Here is a 12,542-nt window from a genome sequence, read left to right on the forward strand (position 1 = left end):
TTATTCTTTTTTGGAAGCAATTTCAAACGTGAATAGAAACTCGAGTATAAACAATTAATTTAGCAATGGCGGCGGAAGACGTTGTCTAACTTTTCATAAACCATCCTCTGCTCCGCCGCACAAAGACCCGCAAATAACTAAACAGATTTTAATGAAATTTTCATCATAATTTTCCTTGCAGAGTAAATTAACTGCTAGTGCATTTGTTTTATCATTTTAGTTTATAATTGTTTAGTTAGCAATGATTATAATTAGGCAGATTAGTATTGTGTAACAACAACTGAGTGTGTTTTAAAAATAAAAATAGAACGATTTTCGAGTAATATGTATATAACGTGTGTTATATAAACACCGGCCAAAAAGATCAAAGCGAGTGCATCCGTATTACGTATATCCGTATGTACCACCAGGGATTTTTTCAAACTTCTGTCGTAATCTTAACAAATCAGGAAACCGCTGTCCCTAAAAATGGAAGATTTTTCCATCGCAAAGGATAGAAAACTCACCTCTTAGGTAGCAACTATCGAAAGTGGTGGTTGTTAGTACCAAATGTAATGTACGTCATGTATGTATGTACGAAGTGTTAGTAATTCTTCACAGCATTATCAAAGATTCTATAATTAATAACAATATGCCAGTAGTGTTCTGTTCTTATAACGTGTGTAGGATACAAGAGTGATCGTTGCAGTGGCTATTAAACAAGGAAATTATATGTTTTGAGAAAAGTCATTCAATGCCTACATGAATGACATTATATACTAGACGTCGAGGGAATATCAAACAATCTGGATTTCAAGTCTATCCACATGTCATCATATCTTAAGAGCATACATCGTGTTCTTCTCTATCTCCTTTCACTTTTCTATTCAATACGTGTGCAAATTGTCGCATTACTATATAAAAAAAATATATTAACAGTCCTTCATATAAATAAATGAATGAGTATTAAAATAACCGACTGAGTTATGTTACTGTTAAAATACAAGACACGAAAAACCGGTTTCATATGAATTCAATTAATTTAATTGTATTTACAAATAGCGGTGGTCGTTAAAGAGATAAGCTTATAATAGGAAATGGTTGCACTTGTTTATTAGGAAGTATCCTTCCGATTAATAGGTGTACAGTGACCCAAATGTGTCGCGCGCGGCGTGGAGTGGAGCGCGCAAGGTCGCCGACATTCACGCACTGCTTGCGGGCCGTAAGTCGCGAGGTGCACGCACAACCCAAGCCACTTTTTATTAAGCTCGTACGCCTCCGACCGTACTTCTTTTTGTAAGCCAGGGGTGCTTAGACTAGTGAAATGTATGAATAATTTTTTATTCTATTACCAATAAAATTACCATCCTTGACCTAAATTTTCTTATTTGACAAGATATTGATTTGAACTGACACTGATTTGCTTTAGTGGCAGATACTAATACCTTATCTGCCTCAATTTTTGCCACAATGCAGTTTTTAGATTAATATTTTCTCTTCTTCGTGTTTAAATATTACATACTTCTCGACTGTATAGGATGAGGACGGTCTTTCGAAATAATAATTTGTATCTCTTATGTAGTTGGCGATCTCAAGAAAATGATTTTTCATTCTTAACAGTTAGTCTTTTAAGATGCCCTGCGAGCTGGCTTTATTTATAACTCTTGTCCAGACGTTACCTGGCCTATCTTTGGCTGTACAAAAATAATATAAGTCTTAATCGGTATTGTGATATTCCAATACGGCAACGTGTTGTTATATACGGTTTTTATTCATAATATTGTTTTAATTGTTTTTGATACATCGCTTTTGAGTTTATTCGGTATTGTTTTAGTTGTTAAATGATAGCATGTGGTCATAGCAACAGTCAGACATGTTTTATCTTTTTTTTAAACTAATGCCTTTGCGCCACTCTGCCTTTTTTGTTGTAATTATTTTTATAACGCGTTAGAGCTCGCAAGAACACACCATATTTAGTATGTTATCTGTGGCGAGCTATTTAACATTAGTGATTAACTCTTGCGTTTCATTTTTTTAAACGAGTGTTGCAATATCCTTTAAGGGCGTGCACAGTATATCAACATTCTAATTGCGTACTCATGGCATAAACTTATATATTTATTACTATTTTGTTGAATCTTATGTTGATCTATAAATGCTCATTTAATTATTTAGATAGTTATTTCTGTTTGGTAATAGTTTCGTATAGGAAGATTCTTGGACCATTTGGAACTTTTTTTTTATTTGAATGTCATTGAGAGTATTGAACTCTTATTAAATGATTCAACAGTTTTATTTAATAAATGCATCCAGCCGTGTTCTTATTCATGTGTCCTTGCTAGTGCCATTTAAAATTTAAATATGCACTATATGTTTTATATTTGAATTGTAAATAGGTGGGTACGAGTAATCGAAGTTAGACAGATGTATTTTATAGTCATGCATCAGTGTAACAAATTTTAATAGCAAAGTTCAACTGTTCCTCAAACAGGCTAATATGATAAAGGCAGTGCTTCAAACTTCGCATTGTATTCAACTCATCCGTATTTACTTGGGATAATTTAGAATTTAAAAAAATTGTCCCTAATTATCGCAACAAATTTTGAAGCTAAATTCAAAACCTACTAGTCTTCTAGTTATTTAAAAAAAATGGGACCCATCTGCAAGCACTTCCTTTCGATTAAAATATTTTTTATCAAAATCGGACCACCAGGGGCGGAGTTTCGCGGTAACACACATAAAAAAAATACAGTCGAATTGATAACCTCCTTCTTTTTGAAGTCGGCTAATAAGTTCAAAATTAATACGGACATTGAAGGTCAAAGAAGTGAGTACTTATTTGATCTTGAGTGTCCTTTCTACACGAATGTTAGGTTGTTAGGTTATGATGGGATAGACGTTCATTTCCTCCATGCGGCATCAATTGTGCTCGTTTACGGCCGACGCTAAATTAATTGCTGAGGCAGCAATTAACCGCGCACAATTATACACGTACAAGGCAGATCAATAATAATATTTATCGAAACATATTAATTTTGACCATAAGTTAGTGGGTAACTGCTGTTAAACTTAGAGTCGATAACAACTGTGTTGTATTAAGCTAAAAAGAATAATTTTGATACAATGTTTTTTTAAGTTTATAAAATGAGAGCCACGTAACAAAATTACGCATTTATTTTCACAGACGCTGTACCAAAAACCTTGAGGACGATAGTGGGAGTTATAAATAATGCATCAAATAATTAAAGTCAACGTTGTTTCGGCATCGATCGATAATCGCTTACCGGTATACTTCCGTACTACATTTGGCAACTGATTCCTTTCAAGAAGTAGCCAACAATTTGTAAAGCAAATATTTTGACCAGATGTGTTTTAATTTAAATAACCTTATACCAAAGTAGATTCGATTACAAAGCATAACAAATAAATAAACTAAATACGCCTTTTTGAAAATCGAAGCCTGGAACTGCGGTGTTTTAAACTAGGGTGTTAACTACTAGGAAACAGAATCGTTAGGTACTTGAAATCTGGCAAGTTATAATTTACCAGTTACGTTGCGTATGTGATCATTAGATAGTTAAAGATAAAGTTATAAGTACTTATAATTTATATGTGTGTAGTGTTGTTTAAGGTTTTAAATATGTTTGTTTAATTTAGTTGCTACTCGTATTTAATTCATTATCAAAGAGTTGTTTATAATTATCATGTGAGAAATTTCTCAGATGTAAACACATGTGACGTCAACATGTGAAATCTTTTAATACATTTGCAAAGGTTAAAATATTACTGATTTAATATTACTACAATATAGTAAAAGTAAATATACAACCGGTTCCTAACGTTAAAATAAAGCAGATTCTAACCGTGAGCCTCCACAGCTGAAATATTATACTTTTTTTTTTTCAAGAATTTACTCTAAAAGGTATGATAATAATTTTTATGCTACGTTATATGTTTATGTTTACATACATGTAAATGACATACGGCAGTAATTTTAATGTACAGTTAGCGGCAGTAAAACTCGAACACAATGGAGTCATATAAATAGCACCTTTATGTGCTAACACCTTATTATGGACCCTGGATCGTTCGTTTCTTTGTCTGCGTGCTCCTCCGCGGGTAGAAGGCCAGTATGGTCATTAGGGTTAACTAGCATTTAACACTGGTAGCGTCGCCCGCGTTGAAAAATTATACATTGTGTTTATGCCGAAATAGTAGTGCAAGTGCAATTTTAGTATGCAAAGAACTATAATTGTAACAATAAATAAATTAAAAATCGTTTAGTAGGCATCAAAAGTATGGTTAAATTACATAGTAATAGTACGCCTGGTTCCTAAACTAGGTTCTAGACCCGCATTATAGGAGCCAGGACTTTTTCGTCTTAGTGGTACAGTTTAAATAACAGAATAGTAACATTATAAAAAGTAGTTAAATGCCTAATTGACTGATTGGTTGATTAATAACTGTAACATTAACAATGACTTGTGTCTATCGCGGATAAAAATAGTACAATTTTTGTTTTTAATCATTATTTCATAATAAGCTAAGTATATCCTAGTAATGATAAAAGAATTGCTCCTTTGATTTATTTCGTTTGTTGAAATAATAAAACCGATTTATGAATGCAAATATAAACGAAACACGGCAAATAACACAAAAATTATACAAAATAGCACTGTTTAAAAAAACTTTAGATCAGCGGTCTGTGTGCGTGATTATATACAGTAAAAAAAGACGTCGCGGATATGCTCTGTATAACAGACAACGTCTGTGATTTACTGTCTGTTATTACGATAACATGACGCAATTAATTTATTTAGTGCGTGAACTTGTTTTTAAGATTATAAAAAAATGTAACGCATTTTTTGTATAAGACTACACCTTTAAAAGAAATAGCAAACTATTTTTGTTTATTATTAACTTTCGCGGCGAATACTATCGGAATCGTTTCTAGATCAAAAGATAGACCAGACTTGTATTTGTAGCAATAATGTGTAGTCACTTCAAAGGAATAGAAAACACCAAGTGTATCTAATTTGTTCTTTTTTTTCGGCCTTCATATTTATCTGTCAGCTGACTGTCCTACTGGCCGCAGTACATTGTCTCAATACTATCAAAAAGCTGTCATTTAATGATCGCTACAAAGATAAGATTCTTTTTGAGAATTTATAGTGGCAGTAAATCTGTGTCATAACATGTGAGTAATTCAATATTGCGGCACCGAGTGCACGTTACGCCAATGATTATCAACACGGTTTACAATGATTTACAACACCGGTACAGCTACACGGTCACTTTTACTCGTTCAGAGCTCACTTCTAAATCGAGGTCTGTTTTATTCCTTCTTACAAATCGGCTACAAGTGTCGCTGTCTGCGATCACAAATTTAACAATCGATATTACAATTTTGTTTTTTTTTTTAATAAAAGTATTTATCATGTTTTCATATAAATACTTGTGAACATATGACTTATTTTAATTGTAGATAAAAATAATATAATATTTTATTTACGATTATGTAGTAAACAAAAAAATCTACATTTAGACAAAGGCTAAGGTGTCTAAGGGTGACGTCAGTAGCCTAGTTTACAGCGACACATTGCACGGCTAGCCCTTCAGGTTGATTTATCAGCTGAGTAATGGCGCAACGCTAGCCGCGTCCTACGTGCGTGCTCGCTGCCTGCGTGACTACCTACGTGTTCGCAATAAACGCGGTCCGATGACCTCGAGTTGAATAATACCATATTCGTATACTTCCTCCCATCTTATCTCTGAATAGTGTCCGCTCCATTATCAATGAATTAATTATTTCGGTGTTTATCAATATCAATGTTTGTAATTTGAAATGTAGACAAACGATGATTGTCCATTAGGTCTGCGAGATCCCTACAATATAAAAGCCAGTACGACACTTTAAAGAAAATAATGTGCTATTTAAAAGTGGTTGTATTGTCTTTTTGTTGTTGGATAGACTTATACTATTGTGTACTGGCCTCTTTTGTCCTAATGCAATTTGAATTGCTCTAATACATCGCAACTATGGTGGCTCAATGCATTTTATATTCGATTGATTTAGTTTGTGCAATCATAAAACTGAAACTATTTGGGTTCAAAGCCTTAATGGAATTAGTTAACAGTTGTTTGTGTAATTGTACATTTTTAGATAGAATTTCTTTCTAATTCACTTTAAAATTACTAGAAATTTACCTCAAAATATATGACAATATTTATTTATCTTATTTACTATTTTCGTTTGTTTTCTTATTATGAATTAGATAAGTATAGTTTGATGTGACCGTGGCCTCTTTACTCGAAACCTAATAGTAATTTTGCATGTTTTTAACTGGTCCCACGCGGGATGATTCCGAATAGCGTTCATTATTTAAGTAATCGTAGAGGCAATAATGAGTTAATTGTTTACATTACACAATATTGCGTGTAACTAATACGAATCTAATGCAACGATTATAGATCGTTTATTTAATTGTTATGCATTAACTGTGAACAATAAACTTGTGTAGAAATCATATATCTCTAAGGTGATGGTAGTCCTTCAGTAATTTAGTGCACTTTTCTACTATAGGTATGGACTAGGATTTAGTGGTCACTGTTATGAACTCAGGCGATGTAACACTATCGATAGGATGTAATAATCAATTAAGGAATCTAATATATAAAATTCTCGTGTCACAGTTTTCGTTGCCATACTCCTCCGAAACGGCTCGACCGATTCTCATGAAATTTTGTAAGCATATTCAGTAGGTCTGAGAATCGGCCAACATCTATTTTTCATAACCCCATTTTTTAACTGCGTGCGGACGGAGTCGCGGGCGACAGCTAGTTGTATATAAGAGTCATATTGACAGCTGAAACATAAGGAAGCAGTTAAAATGTGACGCAAAAGCATACAAGTTTACTATCAACAACTGCTTAGGTAGGAGATACTTTAGAGGTTTCAGTATTTGATATCCTGTCAACAATATAAGCTAATGATGTCGTTGACTGAAATATTATACGTTTGTTTACTACTTGGGTGGTCGAAATTGTAAAATAGTTAGGAATGTGTTTGGCTTTACTGACGACTTATTCGTTAGTTCCATGGTATTAATTCCCACTAGTGTCATGTGACAAGATATGTTAGGGTATCAAATTTTTGTAAGATTACTAGCTGTCATCTGCGACTCTGTCTGCGCTGAATAAAAAAAAACTTAATTGGTAGCCTTTGTGTTCTTCCAGACTGTGCTCTACATCTATACCAAATTTCACCGAAATCCGTTAAACCGTTCTGGAGATACCTTCTAACAAATATCCATACATCCATCTAAATTCTAAACTTTCACATTTATAATATTAGTAACATGGTTTATTAGAGTACCTACTTTAAAGTTAAGCCATCATTTGTTAATTTAATATTTTTATGGCCCGACATTTGTATGAATGCCAACTTGACTTAAACAAACATGTTGGCAATTGTCTATTAATTATACGACGCGCCTCTTCTATTTATTTATTCTATAGATAATGTGTTGACGTAGGTTAGTGACTAGTCAATACGTCCAATATTGTGTGTTGATGTTAAATTAAAAACTATAAAGTGCTAATGTAATGTCATTATTTATGTTCCTTATAAGTAGTAGTTAATTACAACGTACCTATGTTCAGTAACCATCAGTACGACATTTAATGTATTGTCCGTGTACTCCTCCTGGTGACTAATCTTTTAAATATATTTTTGTGTTCAGAGGCGAATTATCCTTACGACACGTGCCTAATAAAAATGAAATAATTCAAAGACTTGGTCAATTATCGTCACAACTACGGAACTTAGTGTAGATTTAGTATGAAGAATTTACTATCTGAGTACAGCAGTTAATTTATTTTGTAATTTTAACGTTAGGCTTTTAAGTATAATCGAGTATAATAACGTTCATAATGGAGACATGTTAGTGAATGCTAAAACACAATTGTGTCGAGTTGCCGGCAAGTGTCAAGGACGTTCCCGTCCTCAGTGATAAGCCTAACCGGCTTCACTTAACTTACACATTCATAAAGCTCCTCATGAATGTAAGCGGTAGAGCTGCGCCGGAGATCAAATTATACTGGTTTAATCAAATCCTGTTCCCGAGGGGACCTGTCTGCGTGACATACGAACTTAACCCCAATCGTTTGAACTTGAACATTATTCGATCAATTTGGTTTTATTTGGTTATGTGTTCATTTCAAGTTTTTGATTGCTATTTATTTAGTACCTACGTATTAGAAAAAAAAAGGATTTTACGATAAAAGATAAATTGTAATCTCAGTGAATATAACAATACGATTCCTTAATTCTGAAGACATTTGACCGACATTTTTAGGACGAAACTTCGTTGATTCTAAGAGCCATGTAGATCCAATCCATCACTCTGTGACGTTAATTTTATCCAGTGCAAATAACTGCTAGACAATGGCGCGGTCCACGTAAATTAGATCGCTCCAAGATGTGACAGTTATTGTGCAAACACATTTGTTTTTCTCCGCCAACGTTACAAAATGATAAATGAGTTCTTTAGCTTCGCTACAACTTGATAGATAATTTTATAAGTTTATGAAACATTCTATAGTTATTTTTCTTACAATGAAAATTAAAATCAAAAGTAGGGATACTAAGTTTCTATAGAAAATTTCTTTCATTGTGGACTTATGTATAAACTTAATGATTGACTGTGTAATTGTAAAGTTCTGTGATGACACATTATTGTCGTCGTTAAAGTACAGTATACATTGGCACCTGGGTTATTATTTCTACGTTATTCAAGGACTTTATAGACGTTTGATTTTTCTTGATATAGATATCCCATTTTTTAGTTAATATAATTACAATTCTTTCGCGATTCTTATTGTATTTGTTTTCGTTTATTTGGTCTAATTGTACTCAGCTATCAGTGAGAAACTATAACGACCATTCTTTTCTTTTGTTAATTCTCACACACTCAGGTTAATTTCAAAACAGCCTTTTGTTGCTATGCGTTATCTCCCCAAGACTGTTGATTTATTTTGCTTTCAAATTATAAAAGGATCTATTTTATTTACGCACACATATTTTTCATTAGTCGTAGTAAATCTATATGACATTTAATGTTAAGATTGAAATAAATAAAATTCAATAGAAAGAGAAAAAGCCAACACTCAGAGAAATTTCAATGGGCTCGCCTGCTCGAGTAATTAGTAAAGCGTGCACTTAAAGTTATGTGCCATTATTCAGTGTTACGGTACGCGTGTTTATTGCGGAGGTCGTGTTTCACTTCTTGGAAACGTAGTATTCAAATTAACATCATTATTCACAAGAAGAACGAAGCACAATCCTCCGCGTGAAAGTTTTTCTGGGTATGAACGTTCACTCTATCTTTATATCTCGTTCGTCCCGCGCCTGTAGTCAACCCTTGTATTGACCCATCGCACGAACCGATGACATTTAATATTAATTTTGATATTATTATTTGCACGTAGCTGTATGTTTTAACGGCTATATTATTTATGAGAGTTTTCGCATTTATCTATTTAAAAAAAACTAGTTAATTTATGTTTTAAGTAACCGATGCGAAAACTCACATATTCCAGCTTATTCAGACATTTGTTGATAGCTTGAAGTAGTAAACAAATCATTCATTACTTTGTTTTTGATTTAATGTTTTAGCGCTTTTAATTAGCGTGCAACGAAAGTCTGAGTAAGTACATAGTTTAGTTGTTTGCATGCATTGCCTGTATCTAGCTCGTTGTCTGTTGCATGCAGGTCTAGACGCGCTTCGCAGCAGCTGTCCAGGAGCGCCGAGAGCATCGACCAAAGCTATAAGAGGTATTTCACACAAATCTCATTCAATTATCTGCTACAATTAGCAACCCAAAGTCACCCATCATCACTTTAAACATATTCTCATTGCTAGTCCTTTGATTTATTATGTACTTAATTTATGTTTGTTTTTCGTGTGGTTAGATTGCGTAGAGACCTAGCTTATTTACTACATACCATACCTTTTTAACTATTAATTATATAAAACAAGCAACACTTCTGATTTTATATATTTTATGAGTTTTCCCAAGAAACCACAAAGGAAAATTGATTTTCCATTTACTTCCTGGAAAATATTTAACGCAAATCAGTATTTACTGTAATAAAGTTTATTCTACACGTTCTATTTAAGAACTTTATGCATCCATAATTTCTTGTGACATCTTGATATTTTCCTGATCGAATTTCATCTGGGCGATTCCATCTGTATTTTATTTAGGGAATTTGTTTTTAGTGGACAGGCAATTATCAGTACAGTGACACTGAAATACCCCGCCTAACGTCATCTGTGATCGAGATACGATCGCCGACTGTTTTCTCTTTACACACTTGTTGACAGCTTATTTCAGCGTTAATTTATTACCTATGAAATGCCACTATACCAAAAAGTATGGCTGAGGTTATTTCAAACTAAATCAGTTTAAAAACAAACAGACGCATTCACAAATAATTATTCTCAATCGCAAAAAGGTAAATAATAAGGAAAGTCGATTTGTTTACTTTATCTGAACTGCTATCTTTTAAAAAGATAGCTGAATATTCAAAAGGGATATAGAATCAGCAATTTCTCTTTTTTCTTTCTTTCAATTTTTCTATAAAACTTCGCAAATGTAATTCAGAGCAGCAGGAATTTACTAGAACTTTGTCCATTTACTGTATTTCAACATAAAGATCCTATCGATAAGCTTATTTGTATGGAAAAAAAACATAGCGATGAATTGTTTTCATTTAAATTATAAAAAATCGGGTAGAGATAATTTATTTTGATAAAACATAAACGCACAAAATTAATCTAATAGTCGGGGTTCGAATCCCAAGTGCATCGTAACCTTATGTGTTTGTATCCCAACATGTTAAACACTCTCTAGTTGGACCTATGCCTACTGATGCTCTTTGAACAAATATTAGTAAAAATATAGTTTTTGATAATATTTTAAGTCTGCTCCCTTTGTTTCTACGTGTACTTATACCTAACCGTTATTTATTTATATTTTGTAATGCTAATCAATGACCTATATACATTACAGGTCGAAGAGTCGCTCCGTGGACCATGGGTTTGCGGCCCCTTTTGACTTGGAAGCGCTCCGCTCCAAGGTGGAGGGCAGGTTCGACGCTGTTCATAGAGGTCAGTAGCGTTGCATTTACAAAGTACATAACATTACAAGTAAATAAAGAGTTCTGTCACATCTTTCTACTTTTATTAATGTAGGTTACAATCAGTTAGTGATTTTTTGACTACGGCAATATTTTAATTTATACCGGGTGCCTGAAATAGTAGATAATAAAACGGTGTGTTATCGAAACACATACACCGAGTTATAGTAAATCGATATTTATAAATGTCGTAGAGGCATCGCTTCCGTGTCGTTATCGTCGCGTTAGCAGCAAATCGGCCCCGGGTCCCGAGGGCTGGCTGCCAAATGCCAAATAAACATGCCAGTTATAAAGCAGTATCCGGCTGTAACGCGAGCTATAATTAATACTACAGCTATAAAACTACAGTGTTTGTTTACGCTGTCTCCAGAGAGCGGTCCCGCGGACTTGCCTTTTAATTATTTTCATACCGACCTACTATGATTTATTACGCTCGTCGACAACCAATAAATTGCTTCGGAATCAAAATAACGATGAATGATGGTCTGTACTGTTTGTTTAAATTATAAATAAGTATATCAGAAACATTATAAATGTCTTCATAAAATTCTTATCTCGCACTCTTAATTAAGAGTTAAACGCTTAAATAAGAAGTCCTTTAGTACTGTTATTCGTAAAGAAATTAGAAAGAGCCTATACTGAATTGATAGCGTTGTCATCTTTTCTATAATAACACTTTGCGTAAATAAATCTGTAAGTAATAATAATTAGCCTAAGAAAAACAAGTGACTGTCATCAATATTATCATTTTACATTTTTATGATGGAAACTGTAATCTCATCGTTTAGTACTTTGGACATGATTTAAAAAATATGGTAGGCTATCAGGTAAATCAATTATTTAATAAGATCACGAGCGATCAGTTTATAGTGGTTGAATTTCTCAGCTGTTTATGACTGTTCAATTATTATTTGGTTATGAAAAATGATAATCGTATTAGAACGAGTTTCTGAATAAATTAATGAAAGGTTTCCGAGTCATGCTATTTGCTATTCATGATCGCCATCGTCCGTCCTTGGTGTCGCGAATGTAAAACGAAAATATTGACTCAAACGTCATGTCGTAAATAATGTTATTGGATGTATGAAAATCATAACATCAATATTTGCTTTGAATTAAATTGTAATAATATGCTAAAAGTTTTTGAGGTACAAAATTTATGTTAACCAGTATAGGGAAGCTTCCAAGAAATATTATTTAGTTTTTGAACGTTACATGAATTTAATGTCCGCTAGTAAATTTTATTTATTTTGTTCTAATTTTTTTTTAACTTAATGGCTACAGCAACCAGTTGGTTATAACAGCGTCCTATACAAATTATTCTTATTAAACAAAGCGTAGATATTTTTACAATATGTGA

The 12,542-nt window shown here is 33.2% G+C and overlaps 1 protein-coding gene across 11 annotated transcripts in view; it reads left to right on the plus strand.

The window, feature by feature from the left end:
• LOC106712390 (TLD domain-containing protein 2) overlaps positions 1-12,542 on the plus strand; it is an 83,160-nt gene that overhangs the window by 36,565 nt on the left and 34,053 nt on the right. For 7 of the 11 annotated variants that reach the window (XM_045686413.1, XM_045686417.1, XM_045686410.1 and 4 more), the window contains 2 exons: positions 9,752-9,814; positions 11,056-11,153. In XM_045686413.1, the coding sequence (XP_045542369.1) occupies positions 9,752-9,814; positions 11,056-11,153 (161 nt within the window). The remainder of the gene's footprint in view (positions 1-9,751; positions 9,815-11,055; positions 11,154-12,542) is intronic. The other 4 variants (XM_045686414.1, XM_045686418.1, XM_045686411.1 and 1 more) reach the window with 1 other exon arrangement.

The sequence above is a fragment of the Papilio machaon genome, chromosome 3 (genome assembly GCF_912999745.1).
Source record: "Papilio machaon chromosome 3, ilPapMach1.1, whole genome shotgun sequence".
NCBI lineage: Eukaryota > Metazoa > Arthropoda > Insecta > Lepidoptera > Papilionidae > Papilio > Papilio machaon.